Source organism: Notothenia rossii (genome assembly GCF_949606895.1).
Source record: "Notothenia rossii genome assembly, chromosome: 8".
Taxonomy (NCBI): domain Eukaryota; kingdom Metazoa; phylum Chordata; class Actinopteri; order Perciformes; family Nototheniidae; genus Notothenia; species Notothenia rossii.
Window position 1 is genome coordinate 17,605,953 of NC_136906.1, and position 23,547 is coordinate 17,629,499.

General features: G+C 43.8%; 1 protein-coding gene across 8 annotated transcripts in view; it reads right to left on the reverse strand.

Annotated features, from left to right (window-relative positions):
• Nucleotides 1-21,666, reverse strand: part of bahcc1a (BAH domain and coiled-coil containing 1a) — a 60,862-nt gene extending 39,196 nt beyond the window's left edge. For 3 of the 8 annotated variants that reach the window (XM_079643565.1, XM_079643566.1, XM_079643559.1), the window contains exons 1-2: nt 21,454-21,666; nt 18,173-18,496 (exon numbers count right to left, since the gene is read on the reverse strand). In XM_079643565.1, coding sequence (XP_079499691.1) covers nt 18,173-18,344 — 172 coding nt within the window. In that variant the 5' untranslated portion in view covers nt 18,345-18,496; nt 21,454-21,666. Of the gene's footprint in view, nt 1-18,172; nt 18,497-18,616; nt 19,157-19,409; nt 19,463-20,501; nt 20,689-20,755; nt 20,942-21,453 lie in introns of those variants that run through there. The other 5 variants (XM_079643560.1, XM_079643564.1, XM_079643561.1 and 2 more) reach the window with 5 other exon arrangements.
• Between the last annotated feature and the right edge of the window lie 1,881 nt (nt 21,667-23,547).

Consider the following 23,547-nt stretch of genomic DNA (forward strand, 5'->3'; position numbering starts at 1 on the left):
CTGCGTTCCGGCTCTTTATTCCTGAGGCATAAAATTGTGATTACCATAGTGGGGCTCATCCGTCTCATTCTCTCATTCACACATGCATGCTAAATATTCGCATTTGTATTTTGCTTTCTCTTGATCTCTTCCCCTTCTCTACTTGTCTCTTTCTTCCCCTCTCGTGATACACACACACACACAGTAACACACCCAAACACAAAAAGAGCCGCCCACAGCTGCGTCAGGCCATCTCTCTAACAATCCAATCTGTTTTCTTTCCCATGATGTTTCCCATTGGCACAGGGAGGAGAAAATCTGATTTACTCCCCCACAGGGCCCATGCAGTTGCACTGATATGGAAAAATGATTTCAGTGCTGCTTAAGCCCATAAACATTATTTTGGTCTCCCCTGTTAATGACACATTTCTTCCCAGCATTGTGGATCTCACAGAGGAAGACATGAGTGTAAGGAGGGGGCTGAAGCAGAAGGAAGGAGGAGGTAAAGAGGAAGGGGGGAGGAATCCTCCAGGGCCTCACATACAACAGGGGAGTCCTTCACCCCTCAAACTGCATCCTGACAATCTTTCCCTCAAACACACATGCTGAAACGTACACACACAGCTAATCAAGAATGTAGGAACTTAAAGTGTAATAGCATTTGATTAAAGCCTAAAAAAAAAGATATCTTCGCTATAGGACGAGAAGAGTCAAAGAGGGATTTCCACCTCTTTCTCTAGCTGTCAGCCTTATTCCAAGCACACTGTATTTGGCTCGGGGCTTAAAGCAGCCCCACTACAATTGTGTCATACAGCCTACATATCTTTTATTGGTGGTAGCAGCCAATATAGCAACACCCCCTCCTCCTCTTGAACACAGGGATCAAATTTGTACTTTTAGAGGTAAGTTACAAACACTCTCTGCCTGAGGCATATTGTCACAGAGAGAAGCACACATTAGCCTCTAGTCCTAAGCACAAGTCATTTAATATGACAACGTTAAAAAGATACTCCGACAGGCCAATAGCGGAGCACTAAACCTCCCATTTGGCATCCATTAAAACCCATCTGTAGGACCAGATACGAGAGGGGAAAACAGGAAGCGGCTAAGTTAGATATGACTCCACTTTAGTACATTCTCCCACAGGTCTTTCGATCTCCAGATCCAAAAATGGGATTTTCATGGTTCTACTGTTCCACTGGAAACATCACGTGGAATGCTCTGGATCTGGTTTGTTTTACAGCTGATGACTGATCTGTCTAAATCCATTGGTTTTATGTTCTGGCAAAGCGGAGGGATGGGTGACTAACGTTGGCTTGCGTGCCATGTTTCAGCCAACGCAATCAAAGCTCAGCCAGCGAGGTCACGGACACAAACGTGTCTGGTACTGGGAAAAAGGCAAATTAAAACAAGTGCTCAGCACTATTCCCTCTAATTAGTCCCCTGTTAACTTTGAACGTAATTGGTTAATTGAGATGTGGTTCGACTGGGCAGGTTTCCCCTCCCTCAGGGTGACCATACGGCTCCAGTTTTTCAGCCCGGCACTGCCTGGCACAGGAGGTGGCTGCCTCTTCTCACACTCTTTTCTTTTTCTAGCATCCCACCGCTCCTGTGACGAGGAGTAATGATGCCGCACAGGAGGCAGTAAAACTGTGTTTTGCGAGTTTGTTTTACCAGAGATTGTACCCATGCACTGCACATATGCTTGTGCCACATCAAAGCAGCTCTTTGACTACCCGGTCCTGGGTGGTCTACACCTTTCTTCTCTCAACCAGCAGTGCTAGAAAGATAGGCTTCGGAAAAGTGGAGTGTGGCTGTGGGTGGATGTTACCTCACCACAGGCGAGTGTGTTCTGTGGAACTCAGAAGTCAGTTTGCTTTGGAGGAGATATGAACAGCGCGAGGATGGAGAATAAAAGTGCGGTGCAGTACATACACCGATAAACACACACAACCCCAAAGGCGTCACATTCCTCGAGTCTCGGCATCTCCTCTGGCTGATGTATAATGATACCCACAACTCCACATAAATCTGCAAGCAGCTCCACTCATTGGGGCAGATTTTGCCTGCTGTCTCTCCTTTTCGCCTTTCATCCCTCCTCTCCCTTTGCTCCTTTGAGCCCCATCACTCATTCCCCTTCTCGGTTTTCCCTTTCCGTCCTCACACCCTCTCCATCATCCCTCCATCACTCTTACTCCTTCCCCCTGCTGCTAAGTTCCATATTTCTGTCCTCCCTCATCACCTAGCTCTCTTCCCTCAGTTGCTGTCATCCACGCTCTTACAAAAATGGAAACACTTTCTCTTAGTTTTTTTGGGTTTTTTTAAAAACGATTTTCCCTCCCTCCCACTCCCTGGCCCCACTTGCTTTCTGTGTCTCTGCTCTTGTTTGTCCATCAGTATTCCTCAAGCCCGGGAGGGTAATGAAGGTCTTGTTTTATGGGGAGTCATAGGACCAGCCCTCCCTCCGTCAGAACTACCAATAAGTCCCAGCATTCAACTGGCAACCGGGGTTTGTCGGTATGTCCTGTTCTCTTTAGTACTCCCATCCTCTCTCCTCCCTATTTAATCTGCGGCCCGGCGCCTCCTTTAGGTCATGGAGAGCAGTGGTGGACACGAGGGGCCTGGTTGAAGAGGCTGCTTTGCTGCTGTCCTCTGAGTTCTCTTGGATTGGACTGTAATATGATAAAGTCCTGGAGTGATGTGTGTGAGAGAAACAGAAGGCAGCTCCCTGCTCTGGCTTCTCTCCGTCTGATGTAGCCTGTCAGGGGCGCGGAGACAGAACAGTGCAGATAACAGAGCCCAGAGCCACCGCACTAGCCAGTCAGCCCAAGGTCTTTCTGCAGCCCTGAATATAATTTGCTGCTGGTTCACAAGGGGAACAAAGGAGAACGGTTTAATTCTTGTAGCGTTAGCCTAGACAAATGCAACCATTTTGTTCTGATAGCCTCCAAACCAGGGGAGAAAATGTACCTGGAGAGGCAAGGCCAACACATATAAAGTATTGTAAAGACCACACTTTATAACAAGCTTGTATATCCTTGACTTGAAGGACGTTAATCCAGTTGGCCCATACAGATAACCACCTTCAAACCCACAGTCACCAACAGCATACACCTTAAAGTGCCTACAAGGTCAGCCAAATCACACAGTAAATAATTTTACAAAATGCATTTGACAAACTGCTTCAAATATGAGTTGTGTCTCCCAACTGCTGACACTGGTCATCCGTGGAATGCTGCTGCCGAGGCCTGCTCAACATCTGCAGCAACACACTCGAACAGACATGAGTAGAATAAGGAGCATTTCCTGCAATCTGTACAGAGGAGAGAAGGTCATCTTCACCCTTACATGAGCGTATGGAGTGTAACATAGAGCAGGGCAGCCATAAAAAGGCTCTCCTCTCCTCTTGCCAGCTGGTTAGCTTGATGTAGTCCTTAACTGTAGGGAAGGCACAATCCAAGGTCAATCCAGGGAGACGGAGGGGAGGGGTATCATGTTGATCAACTGCTCATGGCTTGTCTGTCTGGTTGGTTGACTGCACATATACTATTGTGGTCGTCTATCTCCTTTGCGGTGATCACATCTAGTCCGCTGGACAGGTAGGCGGGCCAAACAGTCACATGTCACAACCCCCCCCCCCCCCCCCCCTCTCCCTGTGTATTTCTTCTGCAGGTCGTATTCAGGAACAGCACAGAAAAGAAGGGGGGGCTTGTAGGGGCTACGGGAGGCTTGCAGCATCTGATCGAAGTTAACAGATGTTCTGCAGCTGCTCGTTTTGTTTGCCATAGCCCATCCTCACTGAAAGAGCACACACACAAAATACCACCATATATATATATAATGTCAGCAGGGTCGAAATTAAAATCATATATTTTCCAACTGCTCAATGGCACTTCTGGTAGTGTTCTGGGGTCTCAAATAAAAACTCTACATCCCAGAGTAACCATTAAACTGGCTTTGAACAGTGGGCCTATGAGTGCACATGTTGGCTTTTCTTATATGTATTTAATATACGCTTAGCTCCACTGGCCATAAAACATGTCAGCACCTATGTGTTGGGAAAGCCTCAAGCTATGTGGCAGGCTTGACCAGAGAAATTATTTTGGGGAATCTGTGCATGGAACGAAGAGAGAGAGTCATGGTTGCAGAGTTAAAGGGAGGAAGCACCAGTGAGAGGTAGCACATATGGGTGTCCTCATATCCACGAGAGAGCAACAGCTTTCATCAGGTTATCACAATGCCAGTGTGAGCCAAGCTCAGTCTAGACCTGGCACGGGCCATAATGGAGAGGAAGGGGGAGGTGGAGGGGGACGGGGAGAGACAGGGAAGGAGGATAAAGAAGAGTTATTAGGGTGATGTGAGGCAATGAGGGGAAGAAGAACATCTGAAATGTTTTGACACAGAAAAATAGCAAATGTGACACAGGTACTTAAACAAGGGTTTGAAAAGAAAACCACTGTCATCTTTCTCTCTGTAACCTTTCTTTCCCTCTGCTCTCACACACACACACACACACACACACACACACACACACACACACACACACACACACACACACACACACACACACACACACACACACACACACACACACACACACACACACACACACACACACACACACACACACACACACACACACGATAGCTCCAGCCGTAACGTCCACAAACTGTTCGTTCGCTGGAGCCAGACGGCAGTGCTCATCTCATGACTGTCAGACTGCCCTTCATTCTTTGCCAGGTTAAGCAGCGCAAGCCGAGTCTAGGTCCTTTATCCCGATCCTAAACACCCCATTATTTTCATGAGCTCACATGAACACCAAACAGTCTGGTGGCATGAATTTCATTTCACTACCGCTGTAAAGCCCTGCTTTAGTAATGCATTGTTTTGTGCCATATGGATGCCGGCATCAGCAGCAGTTTAGACTTTTAGTGCCATGCCACACATTCCCTCATGGCCTGTGTGTGAGTGTGTGAGTGTGTGTGTGTGTGTGTGTGTGTGTGTGTGTGTGTGTGTGTGTGTGTGTGTGTGTGTGTGTGTGTGTGTGTGTGTGTGTGTGTGTGCGTGTGCGTGTGTGTTATCTCCTTACTGTATTTGTTCTGGCACATGGTTCTATTGTGGGGCTGGGCTTTGCGCTCCTCAGATAAGAGAGCAGTTATGTCAACACTGGGTGCTGTGAAGGAGCCGCCTGGTCGTGTTGACATTCTACAGCACTGCTTATTTACTCTGACCACAGAGTTCAGCCATCATCTAGCCCCTAAAGCACTAATGACCAGAGGCTTCCTGGGGTGGAGCCCCCTCCTGGCTCGGATCGGTACTTGCTCTTTTAGGTTGTCAGGTGAGAAGAAAGATGAGTGGCTTGGGGATAACTAATGGCTATGAAAAACCCTGCAGTTTAAAGCAGACAGCCAGGACATTCAGACAAAAAATATGTGATGGATGGATCTCACAATACACACACAAGCCTGTGTATATGCAGGCAGCATGAGTCTGCATATTGAGCTGAGCTGAGCAGCCATATCAGTAAAGCGCCAGTGGAGCAATCCATGCATAATTATGCAAGGGGGGAGGGGGTTAATTGACTTCTTTGAGAAAGATCCTGATTTGTATCAGCCAGTACCATAATCATGTGAGTCAGGGCTCTCATTAAGCCCCCTCCCTCATTTATCTCTCTTCCCCTCCAACCCTTTACCCTCTCCCTCCCTTTCCAACTCTCCTCCGCTTTAAAAGAAGAGTGAAACCCCAAACCGCTCCTACTGTGTCCTCAGCGGGCCAGGAAAGGGTGAGGTAGATTTATAGCTAGAGCTTGAGTGAGTAAGGTGCACACGCACTCTCACACACGCACACACGCACGCACGCACGCACGCACGCACAGGCTCCAGACTACAGTTGACCTGACTGTGACCTCAGTGCAGTATTGCATGTATGTATGTATGAGCAGCAAACCTGTGTGTACCTCTGGCCAGAAATGTTGTTCTCCACACACACAAACAGTTTTGCATGCAAGACTCAGGTACAATGTTTATTTTCTTACTTTGTTCAACAATGGTTAAACCACAGTGCAGAGGGGACACCACCATAACAAGCGCTTTGAATTATTTACACGCTGAAAGTATACACTGCCTAATGACATACCTCCTTACCACAAACAAAATACATTACGCTGTCAGGGTAAGGTGTCAACAACTATGAATATTTACTAAAACATATCCAAATAGACAGGCCTTTTGTTCTACATGGTTAGGGGGGGAAAACAGCTCCGTCCTTGCTGCTTTCATTTTCCCTTCTCCTTCCTCCCTTCTTTTCTGTTCTTAGGAGGCAGTGGAAGATTTGGTGAAAAGCTGAATTCCATTGAGAGTGAAAGAGAGAAAAAAAAGGATAACGTGGAGAAAAGAGATGAAAAGTGACAAATGGGAGATTTCCTACACAAGCTCATAAATCAGCAGATGCTGGCAGTGGCAGTATGATGCCTCCCTGAAAATGCCTAACTTTTTTTTCCTTTCACAGCCAGAGCTAACCATCCCTTTTCCTTTACATGCACGCAAACACACAAACCTACACAAACATATGTGTATAATCACCTACTCAGGAACGTACACTGTCTTCCAGATGGTGTGCTGGAATCCCCACTGCTATCCACCAATCCGAGTGCGGCGCCGTGTCCTGGCTGACTGGCACGTCTCATAAAATCACTTACAGTTAGGAGAGGTTCAAAGTGACGTGCCCTCAAACCAGCCCTGTTAAAGGGGTCCGAGCCCGCGTGCTAAAATAAATCCAGCTCATTCTGTCACATAAAAACACAGAGGGTGGAGGACTGAGGGTGGTGCATGGGGAAATGGGTTCATCAGAGCATTTGCTATTTGCACACAGTAGAGCTCACAAGAAACTGTGTGCGAATGTGGTAGAGCAGAGCATGGAGGCACCCCATTGGGTTTATAGGTATCTTGTAGTTGGTAGGGAGCAAAGGAGAGCGCAATGAAACATGTCAGAAGCCCTTGTTCAGCTCCAGTGTTTGTGCAAGTGAATATGGACCGCTGCTTTGGTTTAAAAAACACTTAAGACTGGACATATGTACACTTTAGAGGGAGGGAAGGCAGCGACTACGCCCTGGTTGGGCTCAGTCACTGCTAAGTAACCTGAGCCCCATGCAGGACAGGCTCAGAGAATACCGAACTGATGGCGATCCAAAACGATCTGCTTTCATTCTGAATGTACACCATCTGCCTGGCTGGAAAGAGAAGCAACGGAGCGGGAGAAAATTCTGTCAACTGACAGATGAGACAGTAAGCGTAAAACGGTGTGTGTGTGCGTGTGCGTGTGCGTGTGCGTGTGTGTGTGTGTGTGTGTGTGTGTGTGTGTGTGTGTGTGTGGCCTGGCATTACTATCCTTGTGGGGACCTAAATCTGTTTACAGTCACGTGTGGGGACTCGCCTCCCTTATAGGGACATAATGGAGGTCCCCATGAGGGAGGGGGTGAAGACTTGGTTAGGGTTAGGGTTAGGCATGTGTTGGTTATGGTTAAGGTTAGGATAAGTCTCCAGGAAATGTGTGTGTGTGTGTGTGTGTGTGTGTGTGTGTGTGTGTGTGTGTGTGTGTGTGTGTGTGTGTGTGTGTGTGTGTGTGTGTGTGTGTGTGTGTGTGTGTGTGTGTGTGTGTGTGTGTGTGTGTGTGTGTGTGTGTGTGTGTGTGTGTGTGTGTGTGTGTGTGTGTGTGTGTTCATAAATTGCAGGACATGCATTCTGTAATTATTTTTTGGTAAATACCAGACATCTGCAGCACCATCAAAGTTCCAGTATGCCTGACCATCCTCACTCCCACACGGCTGCATAGTTTACTCCACATCCAGCATGCCTGTGGTATTGACACATCCAGTTTCCATGAGTACAGACGACTCTGGTCTGGTAATGCCCTGTTACCCAGGATGACCACTTCTCTCCTCATACTCCATGTGTCTGAAAAAGTACAGACCTTCCACATCACCAAAATAAACTGAACACGTCCTGTTTTGTTTCCTAACAACCGCACACAAATCCATATGTGTGCAACCAATCCCTACTTACTCACTCTATGCTGACTTCCAAAAACCTGCATAATGCTTCCTGTAGGTCCCTTGTGACCTGATCAGTCCTTTAGCCTATCTTTGACCCATAAATAACCCAGGAAATAGGCAGGGATGCAGACAACACAACTTGTGTTACTGTGCTGGAAGTATAAACTCCTGACCCCTCACAGAATCCCCAATGATGTCTGTATTCCTTCTGTCTGGTTAAAAGAGAGATAACACAGCCCTTAGGGCGTGATGGAGAAACAGCAGATAACTCCCATAACTGTCATTCCATATGCTGGGAATGTGATGTGATTTACAGCACTCGTCTTTAAAAACAGTAAACTGCAGCTTCCCGCAAACGGGGGCATCCGCACACCTGAGAGCAAGCTGTTCCACACGCAAAAAATGAGTAATTAAAATTATGATTTGAAAAATGAACACAGCTTCTTTTAGATTCTTACCTGATTACTTATGTAACAGATTTACAATATAATGTTGTATAAATCCATCTGTGTGTGTTATTATTCCGATTACTGTCACAGATATATCCGCTAATCAACGTTGTAATTAAAGCACGTGGATTTACAACATTTCCCAACAGCCCCGTGCAGAAGTGGAGAAGAGAGAGATGGATGGAATATAAAACGCCTAGAGCTGAGGTAGAATTAGGCACCTGCATCAGCCCCCCGTCCACCCCCACATGCTGCCCTCTCAGCTGCCTGCCACTCTGTTTCCTCTCTGGATCCTTTCATACAATCTCTCCACCACACAGCTCCTTTGATTGCTCTTTCCCGTCGGCATACGCTAACACAACGAATGCAAGCACAAAAGCTGAAGCGCACAAAAGCACACTTCTTCTGTACTGTTCGGAGACAGTTGCGCCAGCTGAGTTTTGATTTGGAGAGAAAAGTTGCCTCCGCTACAAATAACGACAGGCACTCAAAAAACAAGCAGAGCAGTTATCACACACCAAACAAACACACAAGTATGCAAGCAAAATGCATAACTCACAAAAACATGTAAAAAGCACAGGAAATCACTTTTAAATACAAGTTTAATCACAGATACACACAGGCAGCCACCCACACATTGCAAACACACTCACAAACATACACGTGCGTCCACACACACCCTCCCATTATGCTGTATAACCAAAAGGCATTCAGCCATTTCAGCAGCGTTCTGAACGCCAGCCAAGTGAGAGGTCTGTCAGTGCATTAGCCAGCATGTAATCATAGCCCAACCTCACTGCAATTAGAAGTGGTTCTAATTCTTCACTGGAAACACTGCCTTCTCCCACCGCTAATAGTTTACTTTACTCCAACAGCTGACAGACCCAACCCTGCCTCCTCGCCTCGGCTTCCTAAACACACATACACATACACATATTATGCAAACCCACACACACACAGCTGTAGCTTGTCTGTCAGTGCGGGGGATCAAAATGGATCCTGGGAATAGTCCCCAGCCATGTCCCACGTGTGCCACATCAATCCCAGGAGTCTTTAGGCCGTTCCACAGTTCACCTTTGCGCTGGAGCTCTTTGAGTAAAAGGCCCCCTCTCTGCCTTCTAGGAAAAAAAATCTCCCACTTTACCAAACATGACAGAGAGAAATGACAGTAACATCACAAAACAATTACAAAAATGAAAACCTAAAAGCTGCTAAAGGCCCTCTGTAGATGAGGCGGGCGTGTGAGGGGAGGGTGGCCAGATAGCGCTAGGGAAACGTTAGCTAATGAAGACTGAGGAAGAGGGAGCACTCCCCATACTGATGGCATTGCTATTAGACTGTGAGCCGGTGCACTTGGGTGTCACTTCAAAGCATTCCCCACTATTAATCAGAGACTATCCAGCCCTCCAGCAAAGGCCCCGCTGGCAGTGCCGCTAACTACCCCCCCTCAACATCAACACAATGGAGCCATCATTACGGCCGTTACGCTACGCATCGGCCAGACAGTGCACCTTTATCTCGGCATATACGTTACATACTCACGGCCAATTAATTTACCTGCCATGTCTCAGAATAAAAGGGGGGTGGCAGTGGGTGGTGCTAGTGGGGTGTATGCAAGCACATTTTTCCATTATGTAGTGGTTTATGTTTTTTGGGTGGGGGATGGAGAGCACCTGGCTCATGTTTGCATCCAGCAGGCTGGGATTTGGCCTCAGGGGCTCTTTATGAGAACACCTGCAAAAGGCTGCAACCTGTCTGGCCCGGACCCACAACCCTGCCCGGATCTGACTCTCACCTGGCAACCCCAGGAGGGCCAACAGGGCTGACAGCACACACCCCCCCCCCCCTTCCAGGCCCCCCTGGCTAACAACAGCCACTCAGCTGGATATCAGCCACCAAGCTTGAGGATTAACTACCGCACTGGCCCTGTCTCTTTAATTCTAGATACATTTTATACAACGCTAATCCTTAACATCAACTCTTTCTTCCTTTTGTTTTGACTCTCGTGATGGACAGCCCTTTCCACTGGGTCAAGGCAAGAGCGTTCAGGGCAGGGGTGAACACATTGTTCTCTTTTCCGTCTTTCCTTACTGTGAACTGAATGTATCAGCTAGACTAATGGGGGAAATACATAGCCTTGTTTTTCTGTCGCTTGCTTCTTGTACATTCATGTTACATGAGGATGAGAGAGTAAGATACAAGACCCTCCCCCCTGCCTCCAGCCGTACTGTACTGAGAGCCCGCCGACTGTAGCAGCTCTGAGGGGATGAGATAACCATTCACTATTGTGAGAAAAGGCTGTCAAAGCTTCTTTTTTTTTTTCCTTGCTCTCACTTTGCTCTCTCTCCCCCTCTCTCTCTGAATATAAAAAGCTGGAGCAGTGGTTGCAGAAATAGTCCTGTTTCTATAATTAGATGTAAACAGACAAACCAGACTCTCAAGCTTGCTCTGTCCCACTGGCCCCACGGCCTCCTGGGAAGCAAGATGTGTGAGTGTAGTGCCAGTCTGCGTGCGTGTGTATATGTGTGTGTTTATGCGTGTGTGATTGTGATTGTGTGTGTATGTGTGTGTGCGTCTACTTGCAATGCACCAGCAAGTGTATGACAGCATGTGACAGCATGCATCTAGTCTTGCTGTCGCTCTCCTCCTCTTTCTCTCGGCCTGTCTGTCTCTTTGTCATGCACACACACAAACTCTCTCAGTCCCCTCCCCCACATTCACCAGAGGGTAGGTCAGTGGCCATGCATTTCAAGCAGAAGAAGCTAATGCATGCAGCACCGGCAGACAAACACACATCTGTTGCTGAGGAGCCAGTCATTTGCCCCAGATCTTCAGGACACTTACTGTATGAGAAAGAGGAGGCAGTGCAGCCTAGTGGTCACACCAGGCAGAGGGGACAAGGAAAAACATGGAAAATGAGGTGGACAAAAGAGAGTGGAGGTGCAGGGGGTATAGACATAAGATCATCAATGATAGAACATGAATAAATGAAAGAATTTGTGGTGTAACACAAATGGTTTGACAAATACAACCGAATGGGAGGGGGCAGGATTTTCATTCTGATCAATGTCAATAGGAGCACAGGAAATCCATGCAAGAGAGGGAGGAAGCCAAAAATAGGGAGCAACAAGTTCCCTTTGGATCGCGGGCTAGGCAGCTGGTTCAATTGTCCCGTGAGACTTATTAAAATGGAATTCCTGATGCTAATCTTTGTTTTCTTGCAAAAGGGCTGACACATCCTTGAGAGGCATGTATATTTAATGGCAAATCTCTGCATACATTTAGCAGCACATCTCATTGTTTGGTACCGTGTGTCACTAGCGCCCCACTGTTCGCACTGACAGTCGCCAACATTGAGGCCCAGTATTTGAGTTCATCTGCTCTTAGTCCTTCCACTCCATCACACCCCATCTATGGATCATAGTCTGCTATTTGAAAGGAGTGGGGAAGCCAAGTGTACAGACAAAAAGGAAGCTCAGTAGAGGAACCACTGCTGAATTTTATAATTGTTTCCCTTTAAAAAATGAATCCCATACATTAACAATTTGTTATTGCTAGCATAGAAACTTCAGTCTGCTCTTATGTAGAATTCCTGGCTGAATGCTTAACTGTTGTCTGACAGATGCAGAATTGTGATTTTTGACAACATTCTCTAATATGTAGAGAAATATTGCAACATTTGGAAAAATGTGAACGCTACAAAAGCTGCATCACGTACATAAAACCCTGCCATGAACAGCAAGCAGCACATCCAGGGATAGACTCAGGCGTTAGAGGGTTAACAATGCACCTGTCTGGGCCTCACAGCCAACCACAGGGTGCCTCGGATCTAGTGGGGGTGTCTGGAGAACACAGACTAGCACACACGCACACACAGGAAAAAAAACACCCACCCACCCAAACATTACCGCACACACCCGCTCTTATATTGTTGTCACTGACCACAAATCTACTCACAACAATAGGGCAACGGCCCTTTTTTGTTCTTTTCACTGAACGATTACAATAATAAAATTGAAATTAAAAAACAAGTAATCTGGATTTTCTGCTTGAGCCGTTAATAATGTCTAACAGCTGTCACATGCAATACAGCCATGCACTGAGGTGGGCCTGGGGCTGTCTGATGAGGGGCAGCCTGATACTGGGAGAAGGAGGGAGAATGAAGCGGAAAAAAAGACAGAAAGAGAAAACAGAGAGATCCAAATCACAAACAAAACAGAAGTGGTTGACTTTGGGCAACCGTATCAGTCTATTTAATCTTGCAACAATACATTTTCAGTCCAGTGTTTTTCCATTTTTTCTGTGTGTGTGTGTGTGTGTGTGCATGTGTGTTCTTCATGGGAAGCAAAAGTGGCTAAATGTTCCTAGCCACTTTGAATTGTAATGCAACTTCTCACTTCCCTTGTGTTGAGTGTAAAAATAGATGGGAAGGTTTTTGAAATCTAATGCTCTGAAATGCGATACAGGAAGGTATTACTCTGGTCGTCACTCTCACCCGTGGGTCTCCTTTGTATTTGTCCAGCGTACACGCCCCACGCTCGAGGCCAGGGCTCTGTGGCACCATGCCACACGGTGTAGTATGGGTGGCGGTCTGTTTGAAGAGCCTGTCTATGAGGCGGCATGGTTACTTACTAGCTAAATTCCTCTTACAAATTGAGACCCTCGCCTCTCAACCTAGGCCATTTTGAAACAGTTCTGACGTCAAATCTGTCTGTTACCTGAGTTTAATGATTTACACGTGCTGTTACTTATTTGTTTTACTAATAGATATTTGGCACCTGGTATAATGATCTAAATAGTGATAAGAAATGGCTGAGTTTGTTACAGATGCCCAGGAAAAATTGGTGACCGCAATCTACCAAAGGTATTTGAAAAATATGCAAGGGATTTACCCTTTCAAAGCAATTGACTGCCTTGCAAGTCATTTGGGCTTCCAGTGGTAGTGTCAGTGGAAGGTGACAGATGGCGGCGGCACTGGGCAAGTTGCTATTTCAGCCAGGTGTAGGATGCCAAGCAACACCTTCACTATTCAGGGGGACTCCTGTGACATCGTGGCTGAACCGTGTCATCTCACAACAATCCACAAACGAGCCTGACAACAGGCCAAGGTTCTCACTATGTTTTGCAGAGCCGGAGAGAAAGACAGAGGGAGTGCACAAGGCCAGAGTCAAATGGAATTGGCCTGAGACCCACATTCTGTCACTGTACTGCCACCACAGTGGCTCTCTGATACAAATGGCCTTTTAATGTAATATTTAACATGGGGTATTCAGCATATCAGTTTTCTTTGCAATCTGGTTCAACTCTTGAATTTCATACATTAAACCCCTTTAATGTAAACCGCACACATGCACGCTCAAATTGTATTATTATTCAAGCTATTTTCAATTATAGTATTGTATTTTTTTTTGTTGCAAATTGTCTATGTCTTGTTGGCTTAAATGGCGTGCTCCATATCTATCTAAATTCTTTCTTTACAATTCCTAATTGTTAAATATATAGAGAAAGGAAAGTATTGAATTTCAGGGAGACTGTGTGCTGTACAACACACTCCATCCAACACTTTTGTCTGGGGTCAGCAAGGATGGTGGGGTAAGTAAAGCCAGGGGAAGCAGGGTACAATCTGTGAGTGCTCACAAGAGCTTCAAGGCCAAAAAGAAGAAGCCTCCCTTCTCACAAACAACTCACTCACTACTGAGGTTTATTCTTTTAAAGACCCGGGTTGTAACCATCCCTTTGCTCACTCCACACCTGTGTTTGCCTTTGAAGCGTCTTCTCAACAACCACAGAGCCATGGGATACTCCAGCAATGAGACATTCAATAAAAGTCTCAGTAAAGTTATTTATTCCCCTTTGGAGAAAAAAGAAGGAGAAGGCAGACAGCATAGCTAACCTTTGAAGGGGGAAGCTTCTCTGATATCCAGGACATAAAAACCAAGGGAATGACAGGGACATCCTACCAGAAAACAATAAAGGGGGTGGAAGGGACTGTTTTTTATCTTTAACAGCAGCCGTAAAACGCACACAAAGCTGGGGTCTGCAACAATGGCCCGGGGCAGGGGAGGGTGGCTAAAACAGAGGTGGCAGGAAGACCACCGCTTCCCAGACACAAGGGTCTTCCTGCTGGAAAGAAAGGAGACTGAGAAATGGGGGGGAGGAGAGAGAGGACAGCTTTACGGAAAAGGAGACAGGGGACAAGTAAAGGAAGGGGAGGCAGAGCGAGCTAGATGACACAAATATGACCTTTCATTACATGGGGTGTTTAGAGCTGAGCTCAGCCATGGACCGCCTCTGAACCCCTGCTGCTTTCACACAGCCACACCTCAGCCAGAGCACACTGATCAGAACAATATGGCTGAAAGATGAGCTCGCAGCCATAAATGCCAGTGGTAAAGACAGCTTCACTGTTTCTCCTGCTTTGACACTATCCAACATCTGAATCCAGGCCTCACAGCCAAGAAAAGACTGTCTCCAACTCGGTACCGGAGCCAGCAGGAGATAAAATTACTATTTCAAAGTCCTTGTAAATGAACTGGCTGAATGAATCAGCATTAGATGAGTTTACAGGTCTTTCTCTCTGTATCAGCAAGCACACAAAGAGAAGTTGCTTCAATGTCACATTCCCAGAACCTAGTGCAAACATAAATCGACCACCTGACATGCATTACAAATGACTGGCTTGTAGTAGGTGAAGATGGACACAGGCAAATGCACACTGACAGAATCTCTACCGGTTCTAAGCTAACATGCTCCAGTGAACAACAGGGTAGGAGCGTGTGTCTGTGCTTGCCTGATTGCAACCAAAAAGTGTGCGCAACAAAAAGAAAGGAGATTTCCTCCCCGAAATATGTTGAAGATTCTGTAACACGGCAAGGAACAATGTTGAGGGAGGGTGTTGCAACCACCATCCTTTTTTTTTTTTTTGGAAGCGAGGGTGAAGAGAGCGCTCACAATAAATACCTCTGCAAAGTCAGATGAGCCTTTTCAAGGAGCCACATCAGAAACCTGCCTCTGAATGCATTTTTACATCAACCCTGAAATATTCATGCTCTTTGTAAAGTATTCATGTGAACCAGTGTGCAAGTTAGTCCCCAGGGGGAAAGTGCAGAGAAAACTGAAGAGATCCAACACACTCAGTTGTGCTAATGTTGCTAGCATACGGGACACTTGAAGGGACGCTAATGACCGTCCCTGTCAATATGAACAACAATCTGGGAGCAGTTTGGTCCGAAAACCGACGAGCATTTGACTGGTCTTACATGGTGTAACTGACCTGTGTTCATTTGGGTAAGCTAAATGAGATAAGACAGATGTAATTAGTCATTACTGTTAAATAAAATAACAAGTATACATTGTGTATTAAACTTTATGGACATAATAGAGAAACATGTTTTTGTCTTTCCTGATTTTTTTTTCCGTCTTTCATGGTTTTGATGAATTGCCATCTTGAAAAAATACGTAATGAATATTTGTGAAAAATGCTTCATGTCTCAGCTACCTATTTGCGTTATGACATGCTTGACATTTTCAAATAATATTAAGACAATAAATCAGATGTAGCACATCAGCAGGACCAAATATCAAAATAATTCTAACAGCGCCTGGAGGGGATTTAGATATTATGGGAACTCAAATTATTCTCCGTGTTAATTCAATAAAATAAATCCTTAAATGTAGGAAATTAAGTCATTTTTAGATCTTGAGGATATTAGACTTCTCTACGGTCACGCCCATGTGTTACTGACGAGGCTGGGGAGAACAATAAACCACCTGTGCTGCTCATTGAACAGTGATGACATTTGGAGGGTAGGCCTTCGTGTTGGTGCGGCACAATAATACAAAAGAAACTGCAAATCTGGTTGGGGAGCACCTGTACCCTGTAGCCAGCATTACCCTTCATGCTCTCAACAAAACATCCATAAGAGAGGAACACATACAGACGCAGGCAATCTGTGTGTGTGTGTGTGTGTGTGTGTGTGTGTGTGTGTGTGTGTGTGTGTGCTGCCAAAGTAAACATGAATGGTGTGTGATGAATGGTGAACATTGCCCATGAATTCTGCTGAATGACAAAATAAAACAGATTTTTTGCATAATTTAGCAAATTAATCCTTCACAATCAAATGAATTTCAATTACATCTTGAATTAACCTGCCATAATACTTCTTATAGAATAACCATTTGATAACATATTTAAAATATATAGGCTATATAAACAAATAAAATCTAATGTAGAATACAAAAACATTGGTAAATGTTACTTTCGTGCTGTATTCAACCACCTACAACAACCACCTACACTGGGCCCACTTGTAATTTTGGCTGATATATGTTACATAAAATAACTTTCAAACGCTAAAGATTCCCTGCTTCCTTGTGACCCTAGATTTCTCAGCGGCTGCATGATAAACATGTGTTTTTTTGAAGAACCGTCAACAATATTTTCAAAGCAAGTTTCAGAAGCATAACTGTTTGATGCAACCAGTATGCCACTGTTGTGACATATTTAAATATGTTTTGTGTTACATGGGTGGGGAATAATAAAAGGAAGACAGTGTATTCTGATCCAGTCATATAAGTGCCTCATTTAAACTCTCTTTTATTTTGTTTCTTTCTAAACACGAAATAAGGGATTATATTTGATTTAATAAAATCTAACACCAGATATCTTTGTGCTATCTTACCAGATAGCACATTATAATAATACAAACAATGATCATTAAGCATGATTATAACCATTACGTTTTTGCTTTTAAAGTTATTATGTGTATATGTCCACACCCATATTTTAAAATATAACAGCTGTTAATCTGTTCAGCAGTCTTAAGGCTGAGTTATATATTCAGACTGTTCTATCTGGCGACAAAATGTGAACCCATGTTTGTTAAAGTGCACATTTGGGTACATAAGATACCCAAGTTACTTGTTAAACCTGATGCATGCACTGTGAACACATTTGCACCCTGACACTTTGAAGCCCAATATGGAAGGAGGATTTCAGTACTGCTCCTCTTCCTCATCATACTGTAACCTATGCAGACCTGATCACCCAGCTCCATGGCTCTGGGTATGGCCCAGGGCTCATTTATTTATTTATTTTGGTTGAGCGATGGCAATGGTGTGACACTTGTCAATTTAACGTGAAGTGACAAAATCTCATTTCAGATTCAGCCCCAAAGCCAGTGGGAAACCAGTGCCAGTGTGATCTGTCCAACTTCCTGCAAACTAAAACGGATGTGAAATGCAACTTTTAAATACAATGGCATTTACATAACTTATTAAATGGCTATTTGTTCAACAAAGATGTCTTTATTACCTTTGAGGTATTTGAGCTGTAAATATTGATTCAGCTTAATCAAAATTTCTGATCGTAGCCCTTGTGTAAATCAAATTTCGCCTGATTTATTAGCTGATATTTGAATAGAGAAACTCTGTCAACAGCCACACCTGAGCAATCATTTATATAAAATGGAAAACACCGTAAAATTATTCTCTTTTGAGCAAAACATCACCTGCTTTGTAGGCTACTTCACCACACATACAGGCATAGCATATCAGTAAACGCTGATACATGCACAGGGTTTATAGTGCAACATAATAAGAGCATTTGAAACAAGAGCCAGCTTTAAGATAGCATGTTGATAGAAACAGATATTTCGGTTGCATTCTTGTATGACAATAAAAACCTCTTACTAACCTGAGTGGGGAGCCATTGGTATGTGCGAGGGGTAATATTTCCCCGGCGTGAAGTGACCGCCGTGCTGTACAGAGCCGTGGCCCGAGGGAGCGATCCGAGAGGCGGCTCGGTGCACCAGGGCGCCCCGCTCTGATAGGAGGTGAGCCGGAGCAGCAAAATCTCGTCCTTCCATTCCGAAGAATGTTGAGTAATCCGAAATCCGGATAGGGCAGGTCAGGAAAATCAAATGCAACCCATATAATAATCCTTTCCTTCAGATCTATGTGTTGCATTCAGTCGATCGCAGGCTTCCCCAGCCAAAAACGTAGCCCCCGATCATCTTTTCTGTCAAAGAAATCCAGTTTCATTATCAAGAGAAATGGTAAACCCTGTTAGGAATTGCAATATGCAGACATAGCTACTGACAGTGCAGTAAAAATGTAAAAGACAACTAATTCTTAGTACCGCTCCATTAAAATGAATTGTAGCCCAGTATACAATCTGTCATATCAAGGCGTCTCCTGTATTATGCGTAAAACTGAAATCAACCCTTTCGACCTAAAACCGATGGTGCAAAAATATCACCGCAGATAGAAACGGCAGGCGAGGCGTCCACAAGCCCACTGAGCCGGGCTTTCATTCAGCTCTATTGATCAGCCTGGGATACAGGCCTAATATGCATCATATGGGACGAGCCCTTCATATCCCAAAGACACAGGCACAACGAGCAGATTATCACATTTAAGGTTTCCATATAACCCATTGTATTCAGTAAGGTTCATATTATATTGTATCATAACAATTGATTCAACAACCACGTCAGCAGCTGCCAGCTGTCACTCTCTCTAAAAACCATGAAAAAACAAACGTGCATTTTGTTTTTAAATGAAATCGTGTATGCTGTAACAAATATAAAAACGCCTCATATTGTAAAAGGAGAAAGAGTGGTGTCCAGTGTGGGCTGGTTAAAATGATTGAAGCCTTCTCAGCCTACATCTCAAGGTGAACAACGTTGCCTGCCTTCTCCTGCTCGTCCTATTGTCTCGGTTTGATACGGGCGTTTTTCTGCTTCCATAACTTCCATCCAGCTCTCATTACACACCACATGTTCACATTCTGCACTACAGTGATCGTATATATAAGCACCCAAAAATAACCTAAATAAACAATATGTTGCACTATCTACAAAATTGTTTATTTATAATAAAACATTCAATTGAAAAAATGCATAATGCATCGAACAATTTGCTAAACGAACCTGTTATTTTTGGTTAAATAGAGTTTATAAACCATCCGTAAAGCAAGTCATGATATTCAAATAAGACTATAATTAATATAGCTCTCCATAACAGAGATGCATCAACTCTTGAAAGACATGGGCCCACTCTGTGCGTGTGTGTGCGTGTGTGCACAGCGTGTGTGTGTTTGTGTACGTGTGTGCGTGCGTGCGCGAGTGTGTGTGTGTGTGCATGTGAATAACTGCACTCTCACTGTCTTCATCTGCTTTGACCTATTTCAGGTCAGGTAATCAAATGGAGTAGTATACATTATAATGGCTAGTCGACAAAAAACCCTAATTTGCAAAAATTAAAAGCAATTTCACTGTTAAAATATATGTTAATCCTAACAGAAATCATCGTTTTTCTTCCTGTGAGTAATTACAAACAAAGCAGGCAAACAGAAGGCCATTGTATCTAGGTCCAAATGAGTATACGTTTGAAAGAAAATGCAGTTATTCTCAATACAGTAGACTACAGCTATAGCTACTATTATGTGTGGTTTTACATTTTTATTATCTCAATTTGGGGTCCCTACAGGGATTCGAATTGGTTGCAGGGGGTGTTAAAAAATAAAAATAAATTAGTGGTTTTACCATAAGGCTATAATTAATTATAACAAATAGATATAGGCTAAAGTGTGTAAGAATGGCATATTTGTTTAAATACATGCTATTTTACTTTAAGCACTATTATCTCCACATGTAGCCAGTTACAGCCGAGCCTCCAATTCAGTGCCACATCAACAACAATAAAATCCTTCCATACGGAGCTGCCCGGGACCAAATCTCCTCCACTGAGGCTTCCTGAGCTAATGTGCTGCATGCATGTAGGTCCTTTAACGTGAACACTTTTAAGAAGCCTTGCTGTTGCCTGCATGAAGGCTGAGTCTTCACTTTGAGGACTGTGTAGAGATCCAAGGTGAATGGCCGCCCGTCAGCAGGACTGTCTTTGTTTCCACACTGAGACAGTGCTTTTCAGTCAGCCATTACCTTCCCCCTCGCCATGCTGTTGAATTCAGCCCCCTCTGTATGTCCACTAACATCCTCACGAAAAAAATATTTAACATTTACCAGGCTGTGAAGAGACCGCTGTTTTGTAAATGTTCGAAGGGTAGCCTACAATCATATGAATTAAATATCGGCAGCGTAAAAACAAACGGAGGTTTCTCCCAGCCTCCACTGTGCAAATATCCTCACACATATACGCTTTAATTTGTTTTAACCGTTCAAATGATCGACGCCCCTAATGTAATTCATTAAGCAGCTGTCAATTGCATTTACAGAACCCAATCGAAAGCAGAAGCGCAGATAATAAATCAAATTACGCTGTATAGTTCGGGCTCGCGCTGAGAGGCAGGCGGCCCTCCGTGACTGAGCTGGCCGGCAGGGAGTGCACCTCTGCCGGGTCGGGTAGAAACACGTCTTCCGCTTAACCAATGCAAGTTACACGCTTATAGTTTATTGCAATATAAATAAAACAATAGTCAGTCCCCCACTGACCGGTTCACAAAAATGTCTACATTATTTTTAAACAATTTGTAAATGCTCGAACTCGCCTATTGATAAAAAAAAAAAAGACAGCCTTGCACCATTGTAATAGCATAATTCAAAAATAAAACAACATGCAAATAAATCCAATCAATAGTCCGATTTTTTTAATATTTACGAACATGCTTCCAATGCCAACATATATTGAGACCATTTAAATTGTTAGAAATGCTCATATTATATGTGGACCACCTAATATTAATAAAACTAGGCTATAATATGTTATAATAGAAACTATTCAGGGGGATGTATTTTGTGTCAGCTCAATGCATTAAATGATCGATTTATTTATCATAGGATACACCTCATACATCATGTTGTGTTATTTTGTAAATTATAGCACTGGACCTGGTAAAATAAAATGCATGTCATAGCGTGTTGGACTAAATTACAACCTCTGTCGTCTTTAAACGAGGAAACAGGCCTTAATAAATTGTATTCAATACAAAAATTGAATATAAAAATGACTACTTACTGGTATGTTAAATCCTTGCATAACAATAAATTATAAAATCACAAAACACAGGGTGGAAAGGAGTAAGGCCAAGTGCGACGCCCATTTAAAGTCAAAATCTGAATAAACCATGTGGCTAGAGTGAAATCCTACAATATTTCCATCTGAGGCTGTGCTGTAGCCTGCTGGTTCAGTCTATGGAAGCTGTGGAACTAGGGCTTCCGGCCTGGCTGGATCGCGGCTCGGATCTCCGAGCAGCGGTTTCTCTCCCGGTGCAACTGCGTACCTCGCGTCTCGGGGCAGGGTAAACACGCCCTCCCATTGGTCGGATACCTGCATGTTAATTAGCTCGTGCCGCCCGCCCGGAGATACAGAAGGTTCTGATTGGCCGGTAGCACAGGCCAATAGTGTGATGACTGGCAATGCTAAACAGAGAGAAAAGCGCCAGATTTAAAGCATGGGATGGTCTGAATCATTCACAACTCAGAGCAGCCTGGGAACAGCTTAAAATGTAGATAATAAAAAAAGTCTACAGCCCCTAATGAAAAAGTAAATACATTCAATCAGAATGTGCAATTCTATTCATGCATGCTTTCAAGAAAACCCCAAACTTACATATAATGGATAATGCAAAAAATATATTAGAACCGAACAATTAGGCTAAATTACCTTACCTTTATTACATTTAGAAAGCTCTAGCCTAGAACCCTGAACACATCACAATAGGTAATAGTAATATAAATAGCCTAATTAGACCCAAACATACTGACAAACAAAAAAATATATTTTTTAAAGGTGCACTTTTACGTACATGTGCTTAGTGCTTTGAAAAAGACCCAAATGAATGCTTTGACAAATCAAAAAAGATTGATACCACATTTAAAATTGTTTTGAATGTTTACATCCCTTCCTTTACTGTGACTTGTTGCTTAATAGTCCTCAACTATTTATGATGCTGAATAATAAAATTACAAAATATATTAAAACAAATATCTAATCATTAATGTTTAAATACCACACTGATTTTAAAGCTGACCAAATCTAAATACAACTTAATTGAATTGAAGTACAGCTGACTTTTTGCAATATAAAACTGAACTAGCTCTGTTTAAGATGTATGTTTGTTTTTCATCTGAAAACACCTTTTTGAAAAACACTTTTGCTAACAATTTAAGGCATTTATGACATTTACAGTCTAATTTTTCCTGCTATCAAACCACTAGAGGCGTTTTGACGAGTGCTTTTAAAGCCACTTTCTTGAAACTCTACACTGAATCATGCAGACAAGACTGTAATTGTAATATTTCCATCATGTTATTACTATGGACTTGGTTATTACATTATGCTAAATGTTTACAAATGAATCCCTCCCTGTATGTACGCTTCTGATTGGCTGGCGCTGTGCCAGAGCATTGTCAGTCACAAAGTGTAAACAAGACTCTGATTGGCTGTTGGCCAGTCCGCATTGGGCTGACTGAAAAAAAGAGGCAATAACTGGCCCTGCGGTTTCAAGGCGTCCCTGGTTAGATGATGAAAGGGGATAAGAAGAGTCGGTTTCAAGGCACCCCAAAGGCGGACCCCCATTGGCCCTGAAGCCATATGAGTCAAGCGTGAATCAAAGGGAACACTGCAGAGAGAGGGAAATTATATGTTGGATATTTAAAATAATCGAGGTTAGTTTTGGGATAAATGCGAACCATCGAATGGCTAATTATTATGAAAAGTTATGAAAACAAGTGACACGAGCCTCCAAACAATATCAGGTTATATGCTGCGCGTGAGGGTGAGAGGAGGGAGAGAAACAGCTCCGGTTGTGGATCGTCCTGCTGAAAACCGCTTTAATGAAGAAAATCTGCATGGAGTCTTTTCACCCTTTAAAATTGTGGCTGCATGAGGTTTGTCGTCGTGGGGTTAGTGTGGTGGAAATTAAAATAAAACGTCTTAAAAACAATAATTTCTTTCATATCAATTATGGCTTTGGCTCATTCGCATAGCATGCTGTTTTTAGGCTAGTCGTTGTGGCTCTAGTCGGTAAATCCAGAATTGCGTATCAAATATTTTCATGGAGCCAGGGGAGGCAGTGGGTATGAAGACGATGTAGAAATAATCATAAAT